At 48.8% G+C, this 26840-nt stretch overlaps 2 protein-coding genes across 3 annotated transcripts; both read left to right on the top strand.

The window, feature by feature from the left end:
• Window positions 1-5902: 5902 nt before the first annotated feature.
• Window positions 5903-16231, top strand: rorca (RAR-related orphan receptor C a). The gene is made up of 10 exons (XM_011614753.2): window positions 5903-6286; window positions 10547-10632; window positions 10713-10854; window positions 10943-11380; window positions 11484-11605; window positions 11680-11812; window positions 12573-12680; window positions 12781-12891; window positions 13392-13504; window positions 13589-16231. The coding sequence occupies exons 1-10, from the start codon at window positions 6280-6282 to the stop codon at window positions 13748-13750; spliced, it is 1422 nt and encodes a 473-aa protein (XP_011613055.1). The 5' UTR covers window positions 5903-6279; the 3' UTR covers window positions 13751-16231.
• A 591-nt stretch (window positions 16232-16822) lies between these two features.
• sh3gl1b (SH3-domain GRB2-like 1b) lies at window positions 16823-26829 on the top strand. Of its 2 annotated transcripts, XM_029828547.1 has the most exons (10): window positions 16823-17220; window positions 21510-21578; window positions 21895-21967; window positions 22042-22185; window positions 22261-22394; window positions 22465-22623; window positions 22897-23000; window positions 23061-23194; window positions 23488-23535; window positions 24500-26829. In XM_029828547.1, exons 1-10 carry the CDS (start codon window positions 17176-17178, stop codon window positions 24694-24696), a joined length of 1107 nt encoding a protein of 368 aa, XP_029684407.1. In that variant the 5' UTR covers window positions 16823-17175; the 3' UTR covers window positions 24697-26829. The 2 variants fall into 2 exon arrangements, with proteins under 2 accessions (XP_029684407.1, XP_003974149.1); XM_003974100.3 differs by lacking the exon at window positions 23488-23535 and having other exon boundaries at window positions 17176-17220; window positions 24500-24696.
• Window positions 26830-26840: the final 11 nt, after the last annotated feature.

The following is a 26840-nucleotide window of genomic DNA, read 5'->3' as shown; positions in this document are numbered from 1 at the left end:
TGGCACGACCAGGGAAGCATTCGCTGTTTCGTGTGCTCGGTTACCTTCAGGGTTCTTCCGTGATTATTCGTTACTACGAAAATGTCGCAAACGTCTCTGCAGCTCCTTTTATTTTGCAATCTTATAATAAGCTTTCTGCTGTCGCCAGTCCTGTAATTAAAAAACATGGCTCCTTAGCAACCAAATGTTTCATCAAATGGCATTAAGCAGTTTCCATTGGAAAACACATGCACCAAAGAGGGGAGAGCGATATCTTGTGTTTCTTAGTTCCTTTCATTTTTTTCTAATGTTCACTAACTTTTAAAAGGAGCCTAGAATTTTATATTTGTACTCAATTTATGCTCTGTCACAAAATAAAGTAGAACTGTTTGTTTTTAGAATATTGCACAAAATTGCAGTGTGTGAACGACTGGAAGTGAGAGAAACAACGCCCCAGGTAACGCACACAGGAAGACGCTTCGGTTCTTTCAAACAAAAATAAAGAGTGTGTCCGCTTTGATGCACTGCCCAGAACACTTTCATACACTCAAAGGCCCTGATTTTTATTGTTTTTACAGCTCTTGGAACCACGCAACACTCAGAGCGGCTGTCAGAAAAAACATGTCAAACATGTGAATTAGCAGCACTTAAAAAGGCTGCTCTTGCACACACACACACACACACACAGACACACACACACACACAGGGCTGTGGCCATAAAGAAGCAGTTTGAGTCAGGTCATAAATCAGCTGCGGTGTGTGATCGGCACGTATATGGTTCAGGGTACAGTCCACTTCCCTTCTCCTTGTTATTCTGTCAGAGAAAAGCAATCCTTCTGTGTGTGTGTGTGTGTGTGTGTGTGTGTGTGTGTGTGTGTGTGTGCGTGTGTGCGTGTGTGCGTGCGTGCGTGTGTGTGTGCGTTCCATATGTGCATATTATCTCACCTTCAAGACACATGATTCATTACAGTGGAGCCGCGGGTCGGGGGCCCTGTCAGGAGCTGTTGTCATGGCAGCAAGGCCTGGAAACAGCGGATCTCCTTTCAGTATCGTCTTCAAATGTTGGGACAGCGACTCTGTCTTTCGCTGACTCTGTTTCACCTTCAGAGTTTTTTTAAATTCACCGCTCCAGAATCCTTTTGGCCATCGTGTGTTTATTCATTCAAATCTGATGACCCATGTTCCCTGAGCCTCACACTAAATATGCCTTCATCATTTTTCAATGCATTTCTGCTTTAAATGTCCAGCATCTGTCTCAGCCAAAGCTCTGCCTGGGGCTCCATAGGAGCCCACCTCTCTGTGTGTCAGCCCTGGCATGTCATGGCCCCCACGGTGGACAGTGTGTGTTCTGACAGCCGCCGATCACACCTGTTCTGGCCTTCCTCTGTCTGATTTAGAATTTCTGTTATCACCTTCAAGAGGCCGAGCCGCGTGGGACACACACACACACACACACACACACACATGTATTTGGAATTCTATTATTGTGAGGACTCTCATAGTCATAATACATTCTCCAACCTCTGACCTGAACTGTGACATAAACCAAGTCCTCACTATGTCGTAACCCTCAAACAGACCCTTGAAGTTGTAAAGGCCAGACAAATTCACACACACACACACGCACACATACACACATTTCAGGGTTTTACGAGACATAATAGTTTATTCAACTCTCAGTCCTCTCATTATAACACATTTTGCATCATTAAGGTGCAACTGAAGGGCACTTATGGCTATAAATTAAAAGATCAGGGGGTGTCTATTTTATTCAAAGTGTATGCATTTTCAGGTGCTCAAAAATATTTGTAGAGGTCATATTTGTTACTTGTTGCTTAGGATGATTGAAGTGGGCTCAAAATTCTGAGTTTTAATCAAAGACACCTCAGAATCTGTTTCTTGTCCAGTTGAACCTCTTTGTAGCTGTCTAACCGGTTATGATAAAGACAATATTAAAGGATGTGGCAGACGTTTGCATTAAACAGAGAAACAACTGTTGCAAGTTTGGTTCTGGTGACAACCACGATGTGTTTTTCTTTCAACTGCTGTGATTCTGTCTCTCTGTGACAGGTGGAAAGAAGAGTGCTGTTTATTTAGCCTCCATCTGTGCAAGTCATTTTCTGTCATTTTCATTAACTCTCTTTCTTTTGGATCTTGCACAGTTGAAATGTTGTCCTGTTACTAAGCAACAAATGCAGGACATCCATATCCAGACACGAATGACAGGGAAAGGGCCCACATCTCCTCCTAAGTCAACATGTTTGTTTTTTCTGTTTGTTGCATGCAAGGATGGGTGACATCACTCTGGTCACATCCATTGGAACAAAAATTAGGGCAGGATTAACATGTAATTAGCAATGAAAGAAAATGGTGGGAGCAGATGGGCGGAATAACCTGTGAGGTAATTAACAGTTACCAGTTGTGTTAATGCCTTTGGGTGTTTGTAACTGACCAGTTACAATGCTGGTTTACTCATCAACAGTGGTAGGTGGAGGGTTGTTCAGGTGCGGCACTGATGCGTTTAAGTGCACAGCGGAATCACGTATTTTACTGTATTTTTCCATATGTGACCGAATATGAAAGCTTTGGAGGTGTTTTAATTCCAGTGCAGACTGCTGGGACGTATACTAATCCAGGATCAGATCAATCTCTTCCATAATCCCTTTTGGGTCGGTGTATTTATTAGATCGTCTAAATTGTTGTTTATTGCTCTGTCTGTTTATGAGCGCGTCCAGACACAGCTGGTCCTGCAGTCATGTCTTACTGGCACCGCTGATATTATCTGGAGAGCAGCGGAGCGCTATCGACAGACAGCAGGACCGACCCTGTGAGGAAACGGCGCGGACACCCACGCTCCTAAATGTCACCTTTAATTGGACGTCTGGTCATTGAAATAATGCCTGTCAATAATCAATGTCAGCTGCAATGACAGGATGTGCATAAAATTAGCAAACTGGGACATCAACAGCTGATAACCAAAGACAAATATCAAGATGTGTGTGTGTGTGTGTGTGTGTGTGTGTGTGTGTGTGTGTGTGTGTGTGATGTCTCACCTCGCTGTAAGCATAGCACCTCTGTGCCAAGCCGACAGTGTTAAGGTGAAGCTGGCAGCGACGCTGCTGTCATATTTTAAAGGTTAGTAAAAAGGAGATTTTTTTCCCCAGGAAACATGGAAGGAAAGAGGAACTGCCTCTCTTCTTCTGCAGTTTTAGACATCCTACTTCTCTCTTTGCTAATGGACGGGATGCAGGCCTAAACAGGCTGCTTTTCTTACAAGCTGAACTTCCCAAAAAATAAGTTGTAAAACCCTTTAGTGTGGAATTATTTAAAATGCCAGATGTGTGCTGCATGTCTAAGAGTCTAACAGCTTGTACAGAGCAAGCAGGTGACATTTGTTAGCGTGTTAGCATGTGATAAATTAGGAATGAAGTCAAGTGTTTCCTGGCTTTGTTGAAATATAAAATAACAAAGCCAACATCTACTCTCTGCCAATTTACAGGGGAATTTCAGTCCCAATCACCAGAGGTGATGGGGAGATTAAAATCACCAGTGGAAAATGATGGCACACTAACCTATTGATGTGAACCTGAGGCAGGTGAGACATACTGTAGGTACAAACCAGATTACAGCCATACAGGGAGCCCGAGTGAGAGAGATTAGTAGGTATTTGAAAGAGGAGAAGCAAGAGGATTTAGCAGGATGAGGGAGAGGAGAGGATGAAGGATTATGGAAGGCAGAGCTTGAATCCCAAAATAATCCTCTCAGCATACTGGGCTTCCTGCACTGTGCAGCGGAGGCCAGTTTGGAATATTAAATCAGCATCGAAACATATAGAGAACATGTCGGCGCCCCCACTTTAATGGAGAAAGAGGGGAAGGAGAGGAAGGGAGCGAGAGGGGGGAGAGAGAGGGGGAGAGGGAGAGCTGGAGAGAGAGAGCGAGAGGGGGGGGCAGCTTTGATTTCATCTGCCTTAATCTGGAAAGCTGGTTGGAGCTGTGTTTTTGTATGTGGTGTCCTAAGCACCTCCTTCTTTCCATGCTTCGTGTTCTAATTTGGGTATTGCCACGGTTATGTAAGCTCGAGGGTCAGGGGGTCAGTGCTGTCGCTGTTCAGCACCGGATGGATGTGTGGCTGCTGCACCGTCAAAAAAAACAGCACGCAGGCCGACATAATATGACATTGAATAAGAAATGAGATCGGGATCGGGAAGGAAATCATCCGAAATGACAGGAAGAGGAAGTTTACACATGGAACCTAAAAAAAAAAAGCAAAAACATGGGGTTGCATTTTCCCCCCTCTGCATTGTTTCTAAATGGCACATTCAGGAAACACCAATCAGATTTAAACTTGTGATTTCCTGCGAATGCTTGAAAGAGGTGAAAATGAGGAAGAAAATAATAGTGGAACACTCAAGCCCACCCAGTGTGATTCTGAATCACAGCACCCAAAAAAATAAATCGCCATCTTTCAGAGAGGGGGATTCATGACAATGTTGCTCGCAGCTGGAAAAAAGCAAAACAAAAGCACTCGAGTCTCCACGCATGCACGTCCAGAAAGATGAGTAAGGAGGAGTGTGACCGCCCAGCAGTGCTCCACTAACCTACTTTCCAGGATCTGTCCGTCCTTCTCATTTCATAACTCTGCAAAAGTTACATGATGCATTTATCACCTTTTGCTAACTGATCCATTATTTTCTTGCTGTACAGTTTCGCTGGGTGTCACAAGCTTTTCTCTGGGGGATTTAAAAGGGTGTGCCCGCTCTAATTCTCACAGACACATTCCATTGTTATATTATGATGTCTATGAATGTATTTTTGTCTGTATAGGAGGAGCCCGGTCAACTGGAACGGCAGTGTCAGGATAAAGTGAAGCTATACATATGACTGTCATCTTCCTTTGGCCAGTTTCTTCTCTATTGTTGGGGGACGTTAACGAGGACTTTAACAAAGGGTATCCATTCAGCTTCTTTGTGCACAGCATTGTATGAATTAAACAAAGGCGTACCACAGAATTCTAAAGTTGTCATAATTTCAAATTTGTTTCAATTACAAAGACCGAATTAATTCTCACTGACACATTTGCACTATTCTAGCCCCACCCATGCTTTTAACTTTATATGTATAGTTCTATAAAACCCCATAGTTTAAATTTAAATTGGGAAAAAAATACATACATATATGTGGATTAGAGTCTCCGGTCAAACAATGAGTATCCTGTTGGCCCAACTCAGACATTTTTGTTGCTTTGAGGCCACCTTTTACTGTAACATATTCTAAGCATTAACAAGCACGCCTGGATTTAAAAGTGTCTTTTATTGCAAAATAATACTAATAAAAAACACCTTATAGCTACGTTTGTAGCTAAGCTTGCTTTCACGTGCAATATATTGTGATAATCTCATTTTCAATATTTCAATGTCTATCAAACACAGATTTATTTTTTTTAATTTCAGATGTAAAGCTAAATAAAAATGTCCGTGTTTGACACATGATTCGCATCATATTTAAAGTAACTTTAAGTTTAAAATGAGCTGATAAAAACGAGAGCCTGGTTGAATGAACGCTAACTAAAACGTTCATTAAATCGATGCATTCCCAAACTGACTGAATCTATTTGTCATGAGCTAAAAATAACAGAAATTAATTTAGGAGAGCTGCTCCCGTTTCTGGCCCATTCCCTAAAACACCTGAACAACAACATTCAGACCACTTCACTCATTTCTTTAGGAGTCATTACACAATTATTACATTGGGGATTAAACGTTTAATTACTGCTGCTGCACTAATAACGCAGCGCGCTGGTTTTCCAAAGGTTCCCGCGAAGGTTCCCAGTCTGTCCCCACTGACACACTGCCACACTTTCCCACGCACGCGAGAGCTTCCTTGACGCGCGCCGTGGGTGGCGCGCGCGCGTCAGCTCACGGGGCACGAGGCGGGCGGACCGCGGGCTGAGGATCATGTGTAGTCCACGCGCCGAAACTAGGTTAGAGCGAGCAGCGGCGCAGGACACAACACACAGAGCCCGAGCTGAGCGTTTCACCCTTTTATCGCTGTGTTTTCCAAACGGAGCGGCACACCTGGGGCCACCAGCGTGCACACGAGTGTTTGATTTTAGAGGTCGGCGCGTGCGAGGAAAAATGTCACAGGAAAAATCTATATGAGGATTTGCTGTTGTGACAGTTTTTCTCCGCTCCGCACCGGAGCGACCACGACCGCGTCGCCTTCAGTGTTCCTCGGCTTTTTTTCCGCCTGGAGTTTTATGACTTAAGAAAAGTTGGCTACGCACTTCACCGCCGCCGCCATGAGAGGTGAGTTTCCACATTTGTCCACCTTCGTCTCCGACGAGCTCCCGTGTTTTCACGCAACTTCGGAGTTGCGTTCACTGTCTGGACACGGGAGAGCTTCGTATGCCACGCGCGTGACACTATATAAACGCATCAAAGGAAACTAAGCCGCTCTCGTGGGAATTAAAAAACACATTTAGGAATTTTAAGGACGTTTTACAATTTAAAGATAACCTTTTAGACGGTGCTTTTTAAAAAAAACAACAACAACAACATTATCGTGTAAGCATGTTAGCGTACAAGTTCTAAAGTGTTTGGATTGTGGGGATTGGGTTCTTTTGCTGTAGCTGGGATCACTCTTATTTCACCCATGCAGCGACTCCAGTTATGTAAGAGAGGGGGAGGGAGGGGGGAGGGAGCGGAGTGATTCACTGAGCCGTGTCAAGTGGCATGAAAATCTCTTGGCTTGTTTATGGAGGATAAAAAAATAGTCCCGCTCTTATAAGCATATGTTGTCCAGGCTCTGGTTCAAGTTGGCTCCAAATTACATATACATATCACACACACACACACACACACACATATTTGTTATCATGTTGATGTTTTTAGAGTCACTGTTTCCATTATTTTGCTCAGAAGCATTACTGTGTTCATGTCATTTTAAGTGATCCCGTTTTTTAATCTTTAAAAAATAAAAAAATAAAAATCTTTAGCATTCAGAACGGTGACAGAGAGAGGAGGGTGCTCCCCTGACCTAGATCTGTCATTGAGGATTACAGCATGGGCCTGCGTGCGTGTGTGTGTGTGTGTGCGTGCGTGTGTGTCGTCAGAACTGATGAGGCAGTGTTCATAATTGAAATCAGTTGGCTCAGTGCATCTGTCCTGGCAGTTTATGCATCCGATGATGTGCTGGCACAAAGTGGCTGTGATTTCGATGCAACAAATGTTCATCTTAGAGTTTTGTGTTATTTTTTTCACATCCACGCACTGAAACCGTGCACGTCGATGTGTGTTGTTATATATGACACTCAGAAATGATTAGATTTAGTCTGTCTGGAGGTCAGAGCTGTGCACTGCTGTGACAGGCAGGATATGGGCACAGCAAGCCCACATGTAACCATGAAGCACAGCAGGGTTCAGTTAAGCTCAATTTCCTCCTTCAGCTAAGGTTGCTTACATCAACTGGAGTGCATGTCAATCCAGCCCAAGTTGGCCTGTCAGTCTAAAAGACTGGAAATGCCACATATACGCTGTTCTGAGTTGAATCTTGAATGTAGGCCCCGCGATGAGGAAGATATGTAAGGGTGAAGCTCAGACCGCCAGCCTTGCTGTTAAAGTCTGGAAGTGGCTTTCGTTCTGCAGTCGCACAAACAGGTTGGACTGGTACGTGTGCACCATCAAGCAAACCCGGTACACCGAAGCCTTCGTACAAGGCTTTGGGTGTTGTTGAAGGGCCCCGTCTGTCCAGAGTGCAGCCTTTGGCCTTCACACTGAGCTGCAGCCTGTAGCAAGGTGCCCCTGACAACTGCCTGCTAACATTCCTCTCCTCTCACAGGAACCTGCAGCTCTTCAGGAACATGTCGTGATCCTTTTTATTTCCCCCTCTTGGTACGTAGATTTGAGCTTTGAACGGACCAACCGTCTCCCGAGGCAGGGTCCTAAATCTGCTGCTGCGGTCCAGCGCAGTATGAAAATGACCTGCTGTGAGCTGAATTCCTCAGTCTGGTCCTGCTTGTGTTTCAGAGCCCCCCCCCCCCCCCACCCCTCACCCCTTGAAAGCCTGGGAGCTTGGAAAGTCTCGCAGAAAACACTCAAGCAAAATACATGTTTGCACAGCGGAGTTTTCATCCCACGTGGTTGTTATTATGTGGTGATAGATCTTCAACAAATAGAACCTAATGGTTTTTTACAGTGAGCATAGATGGGACTCAAGAACATTACAGGCATCTCTCTAACTTTACAGCTGGAGTGACAGACACCAGCTGCAGATATTTGCGCAATATGCCATAAAATCTCCTGAATGTGGGTCAAGTGTACAGAATATCAGGTAAATGTAAAGAGCAATAAGTAAATAGGACTTTGGACTGTGTTTGATTAGCTGAGATGAGGGCAAAGTCTCCCATGGAGACACGTTTATGGCCCTGACTGGAAAAGTGCTGACCTGTGGCAAAGTGCACGCCGACACACAAATGACTGTAACTTGAAAAAGCTGAGTTTGGCCTTTAGTGTTGCCTAACCCATGGAAAATGTGTGATATTACCTTACTTTTGATGCACTGAAGTGGTGTGGCCTGCACGTCCCCCCCCCCCCCTGCACAACACTTTATTGCTGCTCAGTTTCCACCATCAGCAACATCACAACCAAAGAAACCTACCCGTAGGTTTTAAAAATCTGCATGTTGTTTCCACTCTTCCTTCTGCATAACAGAGCCCCAGGTGTCAACATGCAGAATTCCTTTTCCTCATTACTGTAAGAACTGTTGGAATTAAACAAAGTTTCAGGAAATGATTCAAATAAATAAAGGCTGAGAATGAATGAACCTTTGTTCTTTGTTCAGGTCCTGACTGGGAAAGGAGTATCGGCGTTAAAGCCTGCGGAACTCTTATGCCGCCTCAATTAGCGCTCCCATTTACATTAAACAGCACGGCCATACGGGCCACAGAACCACAGGAGGAATCTGGGCAGCCAATGGCACCAGTGTAAAAATAGAATTACAGTTGGGCTCCAGCACATCTGATATTTCACTCAAATGTTTGACATGCTGCAACAAGTCGAGAGCTACTATTAGCTCCATCTGTTCCAGCCCCTCCTGCAGCTTACTGGGCTGATGTTTTGGAGGTTCTTCCAGATGTTGCGCAACTCATAAACTCTTCTGCCTTAGCCTTCAAAAATGGTTTTCCTCCCAAAAGAAAACGGTTCTCCACCCTTTTTTTTTTCAACCTCAGCGCGCTTCATTGTGAAAACCAAGGTTGTGCTGCCATCACCACCGCCGTCCCCCCCACCCCCACCCCCCCACGCGCCTCCTCCCACCAGGCTGGGGAAACTGTGTCAGTGGAGCAGCTCCGGCTCAGCTGACTGGCAGGGGAGGCAGCGAGTCGCACACAAAGCCGCCCCGTCGTCAGCCAATGGGAGGAGGGGAAGGAGCCTCGTCATACGGTTGCCGGGGCAACCACCTTTGAATGAGTTTGTTCAGGGAATGTGGCCAGATGGCTGTTATATAACAGGCTGAAGGGCGGGGTATGGCTCTGAAGCGGGAGTGATAAAGGCAGCAGTGGAGAAGCAGTGGAATTTATTTTACCCCGTTGCACTTTATTTATTTATATCCCTCAGTCGTGTCGGTCTTTATGGATTCTGTCCTGGCGAAATAGTTCTAATCCACTGAGCAGAAACTGTTTGTTTAAGTCATCTTTTCTGTGCTGACTAGAATATTAGGTGTTTCATTTGTTGTGAGCAGTTCCCACACGATCCCAAAAGAGCACTAGTTTTGTGAAGAGCCGTGCTGGCTGGTTAAAATGGCTCTCTACTGGTTACCTAACACCTCTGTGACGCAGCTGAAGTGGTTTAGTGATTGTGTGTTACACCCTGCAGCCTGAGGATAATCAAATCTCCCACAGTAACAGGAGCGGTTCTTTTGTGCGCCTCAGCTGTGGCCTTTAAAACGTTCTGCACCGGAGAACCTCTGATAGGCTTCTGTACCTCTGAGAGAAGCACCAACAATGAGAAAGAGCTCTGAAACTTTCTAATCGAGGGCCTCGGCTAATGCAATTGACCTGTTGTGGGCTTGAAGAGGCCCAGATACTTAGACTAACAGCATAATGAAAAGAACAGGCTGTTCAGAATGTTCCACGTAAGAAGGCTCAGGCATCCACAGCAAACACAGGGAGGGGCGAAGGGAATATTAGGCTCACTTTATCAATCACTCCCTGCTCCGTCTCCTGTACATGCGCCTCTCACACCCTGTCGTTGCCGTCGGGTAGAGTTCCAGCCTGTCTTTGCCCCACCACGCTCCAGGCTGTTCGGCTTCAGAACAAATCCACGCCTCCCTGGGGTTTGACGTTTAACTGCTCATTTGTTAAATGTGAGAAGCCTGGAGAATTTTATTGGCAATGTTTACCATCTGCGTAAACACAGAGAAATGTGGATTGAAATGGCAATGCTGCTGGATGAAGGACAAACGAGTCTTTGTTGCATCCCTGCGGTAACCGTGCAGTCTGTGCAGTGGCATCAGACGAAGTGACGCTCATCAATAGCCTCACTCATTCCCTCTTTCTTCTTCTATTCCAGCTCAAATAGAAGTGATTCCCTGCAAAATCTGTGGGGATAAATCCTCAGGGATCCACTACGGCGTCATCACCTGTGAAGGCTGCAAGGTGAGCCGTCGCTGGTGTTTGTTACTAAAGATCTGATGGTGTGTTCCTTTTGGCTGACGCACTTGTGTTTTTGTTGGCAGGGTTTCTTCCGCCGCAGCCAACAAAACAATGCTATGTACTCCTGCTCAAGGCAGAGGAACTGCCTCATCGACCGGACCAACCGGAACCGCTGTCAGCACTGCAGGCTGCAGAAATGCCTGGCTCTGGGCATGAGCCGCGATGGTGAGTGCAGAAGCCATCCTGGCACCGTCAGGACTTTGGGTCACCTTCTTGGATTCCTCATTTTCAATCTTTTTTTTAATCTTATTAGCCGTGAAGTTCGGCCGAATGTCCAAAAAGCAGCGCGACAGCCTGTATGCCGAGGTCCAGAAACACCAACAGTCCCAGGAGTGCGCGGTGCACGGCACCCGCGAGGAAAGCGTTGACCTGGGCGACCACGGCTGCGCCTACAGAAGAGGCTCTGGCACGGCGCTCGGCGATCTGGATGAAATCACCACGCTACCGGACGGCCTCCTCTTTGACCTGCCGCTCACTCCTGAAGATGAAGGAGGAGACTACTGTAACCTGGAAATGCTGGGCGGCAGCGCGGGGAGCAGCTCGTCCTCGCAGAGTTCACCAGAACAGAACAACTTGGACTGTGTCGACAAACACGGCATCAAGCACGAGTACCAGTTGCTGCACGACTCTGGACTCTTCTCACACACCATCCACAACCCGCTGCCTGAACCCTGCTCCCTGCTGGACACTGGTCAGTATAAACAAGAGCGCTTTCTAACAGCACCCTGGGGAGTGTGCTTTGGACGTTGGAACCAGCTTAGTAACACAAGTGCCCTTTTTTCCTGTCTGTGTAGAGCGAATAACCCAGAGTGTGGTTAAGTCCCATATCGAGACCAGCCAGTACAGCACAGAGGAGCTGAAAAGGATGGCGTGGACTTTGTACAGTCCGGAGGAGACACACTCCTACCAGATGAAGGTACGCAGTCGGTGTCTCTTTGAAAAGTGATTTGTGTGATTAGTGTCGGTCCTCATCTTGTTCTGTCATTGAAGTCTGCGGAAGCGATGTGGCAGCAGTGTGCCGTCCACATCACCAACGCCATCCACTACGTGGTGGAGTTTGCCAAGCGCATCACGGGCTTCATGGACCTCTGTCAGAACGATCAGATCATCCTCCTCAAAGCAGGTCAGTGGATAACAACACGACACAGCCCGCAGCTGAAATCTATACAATATGCTCGGACAAATCACTGGGCTGTCTGCCTGCAGCCTGCAGCCAGGCAGCTAGCGTGATGTTTATATCTTTATTACCTCCAACTCTGACACAGTTCTTGTCACATGAGTGCTATATCACCCTGATAGCTGATTTCACTGTGTGCAACGATCACATGTGAGCAATAATGTGAAAAGGAACATAGATTTCCTTGCTCACAAGCCTTGTTTTAATGAACGTACATGGCCTGCTGAGGTTATTGCACTGTAAAATATGTCCACTTATAAATCTACTTACAAAACAGAGGCCTAGTTGAGCTATTTCCACATATGGTCAGATATTTGTTTCTTTCCCAACAGTAAGTCAGTCAAAACAAGGGATTAATGGGCTTGAGACAGCTACAGTATTTCCTTGCATCATTTTATGAAGGCAAATGAAACCGAAGCCTCCATGTAGACAAGGGAAGATTAATTGTCTTCTTCAAATGTTTCCGTTCTCATGAACCAGCTGCTAAAACTGGGTAATACCAGAAGGGTGGGGTAGGATTACAGATTGGTCTGTGTGGTTACAACACACTGCATGTGGCAGAAATACATTCCAGGAGGCGTCGTCTCCCGTGACAACGTGTCTTTCATTCGCACCGTACAGACAGTAGCATACTCAGGTGTTGCTAACGTGCAGGACTAACATATAATATGTATGTATATAATTAGGTGTTTGTGTGTGTCTGCAGGCTGCATGCAAGTTCTACTGATCCGTATGTGCCGGGCCTACAACCCCATCAACAACACACTGCTCTTTGATGGGAAGTGTGCGACTCCTCAGCTGTTCAAAGCTCTCGGTGAGTCAGCAGAGACGTGACGGACAGAGGAGGCAGCTATTTCACTGAGGACAGCCTTTTGACAGCCTTTTCTCTTGGGCGTCTCTGTCTTCTGCCGCAGGCTGCGACGACCTCGTGAACGCCGTGTTTGACCTGGCGAAAGGCCTGAGCCGCCTACAGATGTCTGAGGAGGAGATGGCGCTGTTCAGTGCTGCTGTGCTGCTCTCGCCAGGTACTTGGATGCACATTTAAAAACACACAGCGAGATTCCAAAAGCCTGTAGATCTGCCACATTTGGCAAAATGTATTTCGCACGTCCATGTCGGCATTGCTTCATTCATGGCAGCCGTACTTTTATTGAAAGCTTGTTGGCCCAGACAGACACATAAAACAGTTTAACATTCATCCCCTTCAGCTGGACATTAAATTAACTTTATTACAGGAGGTAATGAAACTGGCTGAGCCAGAGCTGCCAGCTGGTGTCTGAGAGTTGGCAGCCTAACAGTAAATGTTGGATGCAGAAAATTCCGACAAGAAACGCGCAGCTTACACCCAAAACGGTACACAAGATTTAGCTGCTGCTGCTGACTTCATTCAGTTACGCTCACTGGTTTATGAGCCATCATTATCTCACACCAAGGTTAGGGTTGGAAGGAGAAAGACTTCTCAGTTGTTCCTTTAGCCTGAAAACACTGCTGACCACAGGCTGCCTGTCATTTATGTCTCCCTCAGACCGGCCCTGGCTCACAGACGTCCAGAAGGTGCAGAAGCTGCAGGAGAAGGTGTACGTGGCTCTGCAGCGCTGCCTGCAGAGAGACGGAGCGTCGGAGGAGAAGCTAACGAGGGTGAGCGCCTGCTGCGCTGCTCTGCACCTTCACTGAAACACCAGAGGCACTTGTGTGTAACACGTTCTGGCTCTTCCTCTCCAGATGGTGTCCAAACTCCCAGTCATGAAGTCCATCTGCAACCTTCACATCGACAAACTGGAGTTTTTCCGCCTGGTCCACCCTGAGACGGCGTACACCTTCCCTCCTCTGTACAGGGAGGTTTTTGGCAGCGAAGTCACCTTCCCAGACTCCACGGAGGGCTAGCAACCTTTAGTCAGCACGCGTGATTCAAAGAGAGCCATTGAGGTGTGGGGGAGGGGGAGATTAGAAAGAAATGTGGCAGACCAGTTGAGACTAAACCAACCAGCAGCTCAATGACAATCCCGCACGCTACACTTCAGAACACCCCCCCACCCCACCCCGTCAGCGAGCCCATCAGCCTCAGTCAGAGCCCCAGGACGTGCTGCTGGGTTCTCCCTGCATGTTACCTCTTTTCTACAGAATCAGCAGACCTATTGTAAAGTAGCCAATATGATTTCTATTGTCAGAAATATTTTTTTATGCCGAGACCTTAAACCTCTCATGGTGTTGAGTTCCTTTCCGGTTCCTGCTTAATTGAATGTACACCCTCCCCCCTTAATCTGCTCGGCTTGATGCAGAATGTACCTATTTCAATCTTCAGCCAGTTTTAGCCAGCGCTCAGCTTTACCGGTGTGCAGCGCCCTCGCTCTGCAGCTTCGTAATGTATTCAACAGTTTTACGGGACCACGAGCAAACCCCCCCAGCCACAGCTGTCTGACCAGGTAGCCCAACTCCCCGCTCCGAACTCTTGCACACGCCTGGTGAATCGTAGCACTTATTCTGCTGGTGGTGGCAGCGAGCGCTTTAATCACAGTACAATCAGAAACCTCGGAGCTGTTCCCAAAGGAGTGTGAGATTATCAGCGAGGAATTGTGAAACCGTCCTCCAGATGCCCCGTTCACACGTACAGACGTGACCTCAGCAACAGCCCTTTAACGCGTGATCCCTTGTATATAGATTCTGAGGGAGGGGCGGGTTGGGGGCTCCGGTTCGGTCCACATGCTGGTGACAGGTATGTTAGCACTTAGAAGTCTTTGATAGAGTTTAGAAAATGTCCCTGCCATCGCTGAGACTGCACCATTAACCCGATATGCCCCCCCCCTGAGGACCCAGCAGCCCCTCGACTTGCACGTTCACAGACTTTGTGAGTGAACTGAACTGAGCGTCTGATGCTGAATCGGGACAGTTCCTGCTGTCAGGACTGCACGAGGACGAGGGACAGACAGCAGCGGCGGACAGCAGCCCCACAGACATGAGGGGGGGGGGGGGGGGTACTGGAAGCTTGGACTCTCGCTGCTTCCCCAGAAGCCAGCGTGGGTGTTCTGTTTGGACAGTGAAATCCTGGGTTCCTCTTTTCCCATGCTACCTCACCCCGCGTCAAACACTACACGGCCCAGTCAGAAGGTCCGGAGCAGCACCCCGCCCCCTCCCAGAGTTAGCATTGCTATAGCGACCCTCTCGGCCCGGTTTTCCATCACTAGAGAGCGTTTGATGCCTTCAGGTCCAGGAACCTATGCAGAGGGAGACCCAGCAGGTTGGCCAGGATGGTGGTTCTCCTCCAGCCTGGGGAGTCGCTTTGGATTCCTGTTTGAGAAGAATCTGAAGAGCAGCGCTGGAAGCTTAGAGCGCTCTGGTTCTGTAGTGAAGGAGACTCACACAGTTCATTAGGGTTCTGACTCCTGCTCATTTGCTACCCAGCTGCACACAACACGAAGGGGGTTCACATTTTTGTGGGTACGCACAACTGTGGCATGGTGGGATTGTGCAATAAGGTCTTTCCCATAGTTCTGAGTCGGCCCGGCCGTTGCTGCCGTGCACCGCGGGCAGAGAAATTTCACAAGCACTCCAGCACCAGTCAACCTCACAGCACAAAAGAAGACGCCATTTTAGAGAGAAACGCACCAAACCTGCCAACCACTACAGTCGGCTCAGCGCCGGCACCACACGCATCGTCAAGGACGGGCCGAGAGGGGAGCGGGCCTTCTTCAGGGTTCCGGCCCGGAGGGCAGCTGTCTGGAGTTCCTCAGGGAGATAGCTGGGCTCTCTGTCCTACAGCGTCTGCAGCTAGTCGAGCTAGCGACACCTTGCACCAACATAGAAGACCTTAAAACCTTGATCACTGTGTACAGTTCATGTTCTCGTGAATGTTTGATTTCAGAAGTATCAAAGATTTTACCCCTGTCTGATATCAAGTTAGCATGATTACTATTGTTTTTTTAGTTTGGGTCGTAGATGAACTAGGATATTCAAGTAAATATATGAGAACATAAAAGATGGATTATAATCTCTGAATCTCGTGTTGGTTTTGTTGTGATCTCTGTTTCCTAATTGTTTTATTTTTTTTATCCCTATATGTGCTGTTTTATTTTCCTCATCAGTTTAGTGTCATTTTTGTCTGGAAAAGATGTAATTATATTTTTTTAAAGAGCATTTTTAAAGATGTCTCCCTAAAGGTTTCTCTCTCTTGTCTTGATCATCCTGTTTATATGTTATCTCTATTTTAAGATTGTTATTATGGAATCAGTATAGATTTTAATAAGAAAGTAATAATTTATGATGTATTGAGGATATAAAGCCCAAAAAGGCTTTAAAACAAAGAAGTGTTATTGCACAATGGTGATAGAAAATGTGGATTGAAGAATGTAATTAAAGTCTTTTTTGCAGTTAAAGCCTGTTTTGGCCCTGATTCACCCATGATTAAACGGCATTAGCCACTGGTTCTGCTTGATGCTACCAGCTAACAGAGTGAGCAGATGCTGCAGGTGGCTGCTGCCCCAGCGCACGCACGCACACACACACACCCCACTGAGACAGGACTGCTGCAGTGGTGACTGCCTGTGGTCACACTCAGGGACACTGGCTCACCACAATCACAAGAACTTCTCATCCTCCCCCACCCCTACGTGACTTCCTGCCTCTGTCTTTCTGCAGCGGCTAAAAATCAATGAGCTTTTCAGACATTTCCCTTGTCAATAAAACTCAAACTGGACATTAAACCCACTGAGGTCAAACCGATGGACGTCGCTCACGCATATTTTGACGTCACCACTGAGTCGTCTTCAGCGTTTCCACGGTGACTGGCTGCCCCCCTGCGCTATTATTTATCTTCATTATTATAATGAGTGAGTCATGATGATAATAGTGATTTTTATTTCCATTATTGCCGTTGGTTTGTTCGCACTGCAGCAGCCTCGCCGGGCAGCGGGCGCGTACCCGCCGCCTCCAGCAGGGGGCGCCGCGCCCCCGCACACGCCTCCGCCAAGCTCTGCTGTTTAAACTCGGGAAACTGATTTTCCTCCAAAGTGACTCATGCAGATTTCCCGTCGCCGTATCAAACACTACCAGTGAGCTTTCACCTCGCCGCATTGCTCTGCTCCCTGCTTAGGAAATCCAGCCACCTTTCGCCCCGTTATCTTCGCCGGGAGCTGATAATTACCCTCGACGTGGACGTGGTCAGTTGGCGTGTCCCGACTTTCGAGTGACGGCTGTGCAGTCCTATGATTCCTCCTAAACAATCCTGCGCTGGCCCCTCTCCTCACAATCTACACTGCCGAGTTTAGTCTTTAATCGTCGCAGCTCTGTGGAAAAGTTGAAGACGGTCGCTCAAGATGTCCGTAGCGGGCTTGAAGAAGCAGTTTTACAAAGCGAGCCAGGTTTGTAAAACTTTTCCTCCATGCTAGCAACTGTCATGTACCGTTAGCAGCTAGCCTAGCCTCGCTTAGCTTGCTCGGCTAGCGGTTCATACTTTGCTGCCTTTAAAAAAACACTCATAAAAGTAATAATTTTGAGTTGTGGCAGAAGGAGATAAATATGAACGTGACAGACCGTAACGTTTAGACGCCACTGGTAGCTCTGTTTTGTGGTTTTAATACTTAGCAAAGGCTGAAGTAGATGTGCAGCTCTTGTTTAGCAACAAGTATTGGAACTATTGGAACTAATGCTAAGTAATAAAAGCTGAGGTTATGAGGCTTTATCGCGGACTCAAAGATCCAGAAGTTCTCCAGACTAACATCCGACCCTTCCCCCGAAGCTTAACCCTGATTCAGATTGAGCAAGTACACATCCTGTGGTAAACATGAGCAGGATCTTTGACTGAGGAACCACTCGGAGTTCTGGTGGAAACCAAGAAATGCAACGTTTGAGAGCAAAAAAAAGGGGAGAGAAAAGGTGATGTTTGCAGAGAGGCCTTGCGTGCGTGGCACTGCAGCTCACCTGGACATCAGGTTTTTAGAGATGCTTCCAGGAATGAGCACACTGACCTATTTGCCAGCTGTTTTGTGTTAAGCAGCCCGTCAAATAACCAGGACGGAGGGAGAAACCTGAACCGTCTTTGCCTTTAAATGCAACTTGTGGCCACGGGCAGGTTGGAAAAGAATCCCTATCTCTGTGTCTGGACCTTGACTTGCATGTTTTTAATTTTTCCCTGCTCTCATGGGTGGGGACGAGTGATTTTTCTCTTCCTTTTTTTTTTTCCCTGAGTGTCTTTTTCTTCCTTCCCCTGCTGATCTAAGCAGGAAAAGCCTTTTGGTTTTTGCAGCAGCTTCCTGTCAGGAACAGACTCGGATCCCCGTCGGTTTGGTTACGAGGGGAAAAATAACATGGCCTCCTGTTCTTTCTGTTTTACTGGCTGCAGTGGAAATAAGTGGCTAAATGGCTGGAGGTGGGCTGGATAATGCAGGGAAAATGCACGCGTCCCACTGCTGCTTTACTGCACTGCAGCTCGCCAACGCTGCGCCAGAGGGGTCCCGACACAGACCGTCGACTCTGGAGGCTGCGAGGAAATCGGCCGTGGGGTGGGAATCTGTGCCCTGTGGCTCACGTGCGCTCTCACAGCTTGTTCCTCCTTGTTTTCCATGAAACGCACCCTCCGGACCACCTTCCCATCGGTCCATAGGTGGCCCAGCGTGCAGCCTTTAGTCTTTTATCTTTGTCCCAAAGTTTTGCTGATCGCCTGTTAATTTTGGGACAGAGGAGAGATTAGTTAATGGCGGCTGAATAGACGCAGATTAGAGGTTGGCGCAGGATTAAGCCCCACTTCTGAGAGTCATAATCGCTCCGCATCACAATATTCTGTGGTGACGAGGGAGCCCAGCGGCCGGAGGGGTTGAACCTGCTCCTGAAGGCATCACGGAGGATTAACAGCTGGCCGAGCCGGTCACTCTGGGATCTGGGCCGCACATCTGGGCCCCTGAACGCCCCTTGCCTCGGTAGAAGGGTGCATTCTTGTGATGTTTGCTGATGTTTGCCAGCTGCTTCTTGGAAGCCTTCATGCCACGCGTCCTGTCCCCCCCCCCCCCCCCCCCCCTCCCGTTGGTGTAAATCAGCGTTTTGGGGGTGTTGAAGCCTCCAGGTGATCTGTATCTTCCAGACAAGGGGGCCTGGCCCAGTGGGCTCAGCTCAGAACCAGATCAGACACCCCGTCATCAGAGTGGTGAGGAGGCTGGATCCAGACCGCTCCTCCCCCGCAGCTCTGGCCGTCTTTATGCCAAAACATCCCAATTGTAACCTTTTGTTTGGCTGTTTTGGCTGCTGCTCTCAGCGTGTGTGTGTGTGTGTGTGTGTGTGTGTGTGTGTGTGTGTGTGTGTGTGGTGTGTGTGTGTGTGTGTGTGTGTGTGTGTGTGTGTGTGTGTGTGTGTGTGTGTGTGGTGTGTAAATGATCCCACCACACTGACGTTTGCCAGAGATTGAAAACACAAGCGGCCTCAGTAGTAAAGAGGCAACTTCCCTGATTTTGGTTTCACTTCTTCAGCGGCGCTGAAAAGACAATTGTAGTTCAGTTTTTAATCCTGTGAGCGCCTGTGCTTTAGTGAGCCGCTCTGCTGACTCCTCCTCCTCCTCCTCTTCCTCCTCTTCCTCCTCCTCCTCCTCCTCCTCCCCCCCCCCCCACCGTCCTGGAAGACCCACACACATAAAAGACCGAAGGTGCAGCAGAGAAGGTGGAACAGGACGTGCGCGCAGCTGCTGGTGATCTGTGTGGTGTCCATTCAGCGCGGGTGTGTTTGGACCTGGGTTGCATTACTGCTGGCGGGCCCTCGTTGAGCACAGGTCCGTCGGGTCGGTGGCAGCGCCGGGCCACAGCCTGCCGCTGTCTGAGGCCCGAGCACGGCCCTGTTTCTGCTGCGGTCCGCTCAGATGAGGTTTAGAAAGCCTCCTCTCCACACAGCAGAGCCGGGGGCCTCGGGATGAGAGCTGTGGGTTGTCATGGATACCCGTGTTTGGGGCCGTCCGTGGGGCAGATTGCGCAACAGGTCGTGCGTGACCCGTCCTGTCAGTAGCAGAGGGTCTGCCGTGGGTTTCAGACGGAGCGTCCTGGGACCTCTGGCCTGAAGGTGATAATGGTCACGAGGTATTGACGGGATGGTTGAATATTAAAGGTTTAGGATGGAAAAAGACACCAGTGAAGGGTTCTAACAGGACCTTTCTGGACTCGGGACAGATGCTACATCTTCTATCAGACTGGCAGCTGAGGACAGCCGCAGACCCCCGGCTGGGGGGGGGGGACAACGACTGGTATTCAGCATCAGTGTCACATGTGAGGCAGATGATCTGAGCCAGGAGGGACGTCCACATCTGCTGGAACTACTGTCAGTCCAGGGGGACGGTCTCGGGTTCAAATCCCTGCAGGGGGGGTGGCTGCTTATCTTTGTTGATCAGATCAGCATCACAAACATGTCCCCCTCTCTGTCTCCCCCACTCTCCCTCTCTGTCCCCCTCTCTGTCTCCCCCACTCTCCCTCTCTGTCCCCCTCTCTGTCTCCCCCCACTCTCCCTCTCTGTCTCCCTCTCTGTCCCCCTCTCTGTCTCCCCCACTCTCCCTCTCTGTCTCCCCCACTCTCTCTCTCTGTCCCCCTCTCTGTCTCCCCCCACTCTCTCTCTCTGTCCCCCTCTCTGTCCCCCTCTCTGTCTCCCTCTCTGTCCCCCTCTCTGTCTCCCCACTCTCCCTCTCTGTCCCCCTCTCTGTCTCCCCCACTCTCTCTCTCTGTCCCCCTCTCTGTCTCCCTCTCTGTTCCCCTCTCTGTCTCCCCACTCTCCCTCTCTGTCCCCCTCTCTGTCTCCCTCTCTGTCCCCCTCTCTGTCTCCCCACTCTCCCTCTCTGTCCCCCTCTCTGTCCCCCTCTCTGTCTCCCCCACTCTCTCTCTCTGTCCCCCTCTCTGTCTCCCTCTCTGTCCCCCTCTCTGTCTCCCCACTCTCCCTCTCTGTCCCCCTCTCTGTCTCCCTCTCTGTCCCCCTCTCTGTCTCCCTCTCTGTCCCCCTCTCTGTCTCCCCACTCTCCCTCTCTGTCTCCCTCTCTGTCCGCCTCTCTGTCCCCCTCTCTGTCCCCCTCTCTGTCTCCCCACTCTCCCTCTCTGTCCCGCTCTCTGTCTCCCTCTCTGTCTCCCTCTCTGTCCGCCTCTCTGTCCCCCTCTCTGTCCCCCTCTCTGTCCCCCTCTCTGTCTCCCTCTCTGTCCGCCTCTCTGTCCCCCTCTCTGTCCCCCTCTCTGTCTCCCTCTCTGTCCGCCTCTCTGTCTCCCTCTCTGTCTCCCTCTCTGTCCCCCTCTCTGTCTCCCTCTCTGTCCGCCTCTCTGTCTCCCTCTCTGTCTCCCTCTCTGTCCGCCTCTCTGTCTCCCTCTCTGTCTCCCTCTCTGTCTCCCTCTCTGTCTCCCTCTCTGTCCGCCTCTCTGTCCCCCTCTCTGTCCCCCTCTCTGTCCCCCTCTCTGTCTCCCTCTCTGTCCGCCTCTCTGTCCCCCTCTCTGTCTCCCTCTCTGTCCCCCTCTCTGTCTCCCCACTCTCCCTCTCTGTCTCCCTCTCTGTCTCCCTCTCTGTCCGCCTCTCTGTCCCCCTCTCTGTCCCCCTCTCTGTCTCCCCACTCTCCCTCTCTGTCCCCCTCTCTGTCCCCCTCTCTGTCCCCCTCTCTGTCCCCCTCTCTGTCTCCCTCTCTGTCCGCCTCTCTGTCTGTCTCTAGATGGTGAGTGAAAAGGTCGGAGGGGCTGAAGGAACTAAACTCGATGATGACTTCAGAGACTTGGAACGGGTGAGAGAGCATCTTCCCACCCTTCGGCTCCCTGCCGGGTTATTTCTGCTGTATTCTCTGTTTCAGCTGATCTGTCTGCTCGTATTTAAGCTCCAAACACCCAACAGAAGTTATTTTAGACCTTAGCTGAGCACCAGACCCCCATGTAGGTCAAAATGGCTGCGTCCAACCTTCCAAACCAAAATAGTTCAGTGCTGGGCACACAGGAGAGGCCCGATATCAGACAATAACACGCACGCGTCACTTCATTCAGATATTTATACCTTCACATGTCTTTCCAACCTCATCGATCATGCTACATCCGCCGTACGTGTAGAAAGTGGAGGTGACCAGTAAAGCGGTGGTGGAAGTCATCTCTAAGACCTCCGAGTACCTTCAGCCAAACCCAGGTGAGGAGAGCAGCAGCCATCGGAGCGTAAACGCCGTTTCCCGACTCTCTGCTGACTGGAGTTTGCCCCCGCAGCGTCCAGAGCCAAGCTGTCCATGCTGAACACCATGTCCAAGATCCGAGGGCAGGTGAAGAACCCGGGCTACCCGCAGGCCGAGGGGCTGCTGGGGGAGTGCATGACCAAATATGGCCGGGACCTGGGAGAGGAGACCAACTTTGGTGAGGCGTTCGGGATCCACTCCTTTAAATGTGTAAAGCAGGCCGCTGGCTGCTAACGTGTGTGTCTCTGGGCAGGCGGAGCGCTGGTGGACGTCGGGGAGTCCATGAAGAGGCTGGCAGAAGTCAAAGACTCCCTCGATATCGACGTCAAACAGAACTTCATCGACCCGTTGCAAGGGCTCTGTGACAAGGACCTCAAAGAGATCCAGGTGAGACAGATCGAACGTCCCAGTCGTGCCCTTAACTTCTAATCAGGCTTTTTCCACCCCCCCCCCTCAGCACCACCTGAAGAAGCTGGAGGGACGTCGCCTGGATTACGATTACAAGAAGAAGCGCCAGGGCAAGATCCCTGACGAGGAGGTCCGACAGGCCCTGGAGAAGTTCCACGAGTCAAAGGAGGTGGCGGAGACGAGCATGTACAACCTGCTGGAGACTGATGTGAGCGCTCTGTGTGTGTGTGTGTGTGTGTGTGTGTGTGTGTGTGTGTGTGTGTTCCCAGGTTATAAATTCTATACTATTAAAGTGACAGAATCTGGACTTTTATAACAGTAATAACAGTAATATGGGTCAGATGGCATAAAAGGTTGTTTTATCACAGCGTGAAAGGATAGAAATGATTGTGTGTGTGTGTGTGTGTGTGTGCGTGTGCGCGTGTGTGTGTGTGTGTGTGTGCGCGTGTGTGTGTGTGTGTGTGTGTGTGTGCGCGTGCAGATCGAGCAGGTGAGCCAGCTGTCGTCGCTGGTGGACTCTCAGCTGCAGTACCACAGACAGGCCGTGCAGGTTCTGGACGAGCTGTCCGACAAACTCCGAGACAGGTGCAGCACAGTGGCTCCTGAGTCACCTGTGGAACTTCTCTAATCACCTTCTGCTCCCAGGGTGAACGAAGCTCAGTCTCGACCACGGCGTGAATACACTCCCAAACCCAAACCCATCTTCGACTTCGGAGACGACAGCCACTCGAACGGCGGCTACTCGGCCCCGATGGCCCCGCCCCCTTCCAGGAACACAGGTGAGGCAGCGAACCGGCTCTCGCGCTGGTGTCTTAAACATTGTCCTGAGCTTTCTCGGCCCTCGGTGGCCTTTCTGATGAAGATTTGGCTTCAAAGCCAGAAGTGTAAAACAGAATTAGGGCTGTGGTCACAGCAACCTTCCTCACTTCCAACACGACCGTTGGAAGCATCCGCCGGGGTTAATCATTGACAGCGGGAAGAAGCACATCTGCGTGTGATTGTGCGTGCACGGCGCCGTGCACACTGGCCTCTCTCCAACTGACCTCGTTCCTCTTTGCTGTGACATCATCAGAGCCGTATTTTCACTTTGCCAGACTGACGCGTGGACAGTCCAGAACGCGTGAGTCACAGTTTGAGTTTTGGCGCTGCTGGTGTTGACCAAGCTGATGATGATGATGATGATGGCCTGTGCACAAATCTGTGTGTTTAATTGTGGACAGCAGAGCTCCCGCTGCTTCCCTTCCTAACACGTATATATGTAAATAATGCAAGAGCCTTTTAACCGCATGATCCACATCCTGTAGGCTCAGTGGGGCGGTTGGCTGCGGTTGTGTACCGACCTGCAGCAGCTTCAGACCTTGTGACTCCTCCCACATTTGGAATGGAATTCAGGCCCTAAACAATGTTTTCAATTCACCCTAAATGTCATTTTCTTGAGGATTTACTCCAAGGTTGAAGCACCGTTTAAAAAGTTGGCTAGCATACAAGCTAATTTGTTATTTGTTGGCTTCATTGCTCACCACACCGCTAACTGCTGCTAGTTACAATTTGTCACCTCGTTTGTTATGAGCCTCTGGTTGGTGTTCACTCAAACACGCAGCATTTCCATTAGTTTATGTCAGCGTATTGTGGAGTCGCTGCATTTATCTGCAGTAACCAGCCGTTCCCCACCCCTCCAGCAGCAAATGATACATTGAGCAACTGGTGCGTGTTTGCATGTGCGTATGAAGAGACTTGGTTCTAAGGGTCAAGTTGGGTTTAAATGGACGGTAAAGTGATGAAGAATGTATTATAAGTCTTCACAAAGATAGAAGTACAAGGGTTTGTGTGTGTCGGTGTGAAGGGAACTGGATAGCAGATGGAGCAGACCAAACAGACAGGAACACGGTGTCACAGGAAGCTGTGGGAGAGTAAAAAAAAAATCTTTGCATCAGCAGTTTGCAGCTGGTTTTGCAGCGTAACGTTTTTCTGAACTAACGTAAAAACACAAACTTCACTTTGTGGTGGTTTGCTTGTTTAAGTTTTTTTTTTTGTCTAACGCCGGCACTTCCTCCTCTCATTCATCCTTCCTCCCGTGTCGTCAGCGGCCCTGGAGCAGCCGAGCTGTAAGGCGCTGTACGACTTTGAGCCCGAGAACGAGGGAGAGCTGGGCTTCCACGAGGGCGACATCATCACGCTGACCAACCAGATCGACGAGAACTGGTACGAGGGGATGCTGAACGGCCAGTCGGGCTTCTTTCCCCTCAACTACGTGGAGGTCCTCATCCCGCTGCCCCACTAATGTCCAGCAGGAGAGGGAGGAGGAGGAGGAGGAGGAGGAGGAAGGATGGTCAGCAGAATCTTTACACTTCACTTTCAGCTCCATCTTAACCGGAGAGCACCTTTGGACACCTGGGTTCTGGAGAACACACTCACTGTTTTCCACGTCCTAGAATATCACCCCCGTCCCTCCCAGAGGCCAAAGGTCACGAGAGACGCGTGATGTCACCTTCTTTGCCTCAATAATGATACAGTATTTTTCTTTAACCCTAAATAACCAGTAAAGTCAAACATACAGACCTGATTCTCTGTTAACGTTGGAACACTTTGTAAAAGAGTATTAATGTCTAAATTTCAACGAGAACAAATGACTAATGAAACATTTCAGAGGCGATAGCGCAGGTTAATTAGTAACAGGAGTTACTCAACGCCCAGACGAATGCTAACAGCAGTTAGCCTCGCATTTGGGTGTCAAGTGAACAAGTCAGTCACGTGATTTACTGCAGTTATGAGTCCGTGGGCTCGTATTTGTTACCTCTGATAACTTTGTTGGGTGATTTTACACGGTCCCAACTTTATTGGAGTCAGGGTTGTACCAAATCTCTTGATCTGTGTGTGTTTAAACTCAGGTGTGTTCACTGTCAGATTCTAAACCTCAGCATGTGTCATGTGTAACTTAACTCCACTTTATTTTCATCTGGACACCATTGGTCTGTGCCTCACGATGACACCTGCTGGCGAGGTTAGGAACGACCCTTTACCTGAGGCGGACCCAAGGAGGGTCTGTCCCTAAAGTAAACCACCAATTATGGCAAAAAAAGGAACATGAGATCTCTTTTTGGTCCATTTTTCAGATGAGTTATGTCAAAGCCGCGTGCGGTCCGACGGGCCAGCGTAGGTACCAAACCCAGAACAACTTTAGAGAAAATGCACCTTTGTCCTGGAGAGATTGTGACCACCATCACACAGACCCCCCCCCCCCAAAGCTGAAGGCAAACACTGCGCTGGCGGGCGTGTTTGTTGTGTACAGAGATGCTGAAAGTGATTGTCTGCTAGTCTGTTCAATAGAGGAGACAGAGCCAAAAACAAAAGTTAGAATTAAGTCCAGTCCAAACCTAAATAGCTTGCTTGCTTCAAGTGCATATTCTTCTATAACAGCCATATAGTCACTTCCTGTTTGTGTTTGGGCGGCTGCCACCTCTGGACTGTTGTCATGCGGCGCCTGCGTCTGTTGCTGCGGGCAGCAAATCTGCGTCATCACAAACTTTCTTTGTTCCCTCGAATGTTTGAAAATGTGAAAGTCCGGCATTAACCCCGCTTCACCGGTCGGCCCGGGACGAGGCTGGATCCTCGCCCCCACTCCCCCCCGACTTTGTCCCCAGTCCGCGCTCACAGGTGGACACTCGGCTGGAGGGAAAGACGCGTGAAAGGGAAGAATAAGTGGGTTTTCTGTCTGTTTGGATCCACTCGGGAAGCCGATCTTTAATGGGAACAGTCACTGGTGAAGTGGACGATGTCTCTGCGTCACCCCCCCCCCCATAAGTTTACATTTACATTATGCTTGTGGAAAGTTAAGGGCAACATTTGAAAGACTTTACCGTTATAGACAAAAGAATAAATAACCTTGTTTTGGTGCCTTTTAAAGGGGAAGTCCTGCATAATCACAGCAACCAAAAGCTGGCGCTACTTGAGAGAAGAGTCCGGAATTTCCTTTGTCTTGTTTGATTTCTGGTTTAGGTTATTTTAATATGTAAAAAAACATGCATGTGTTCGCACATCTGACACTACAGGCCGTGTTGTTTAGCTTAATGTGACAGCAGACCACTAATGGAAACGTTTTATTATAGATTTTAATTCATGTTTTTTAAAAATGTCCCACCTATTTTATTTTTCCAAGGCTATGTATTTGTTTAATCAGTCTTAATCACTTTGGCCCACTTGGTTTATTTTGTATACAAAGATTTTAAAGCATTTAAGTTGAATTTGCATGTCTTATATTACGTGTAAATGTATGTTTTTAGTTCTAAGTTGCATTTTTACTTTTGCTACAAGTACAGAACGTAACCATAATATGTCCTTATCAAAGTGTTTGTACCCGCTTCATTCGTCTCTCCCCCAACTTGTTACAATAAATAAAGTAAAAAAAAAAAAAAAAGATGTTTGGGT

The sequence above is a fragment of the Takifugu rubripes genome, chromosome 20 (genome assembly GCF_901000725.2).
Source record: "Takifugu rubripes chromosome 20, fTakRub1.2, whole genome shotgun sequence".
NCBI lineage: Eukaryota > Metazoa > Chordata > Actinopteri > Tetraodontiformes > Tetraodontidae > Takifugu > Takifugu rubripes.
Note: the sequence above shows the minus strand (reverse complement) of the source record. Positions and strands in the feature narration are given on the sequence as shown.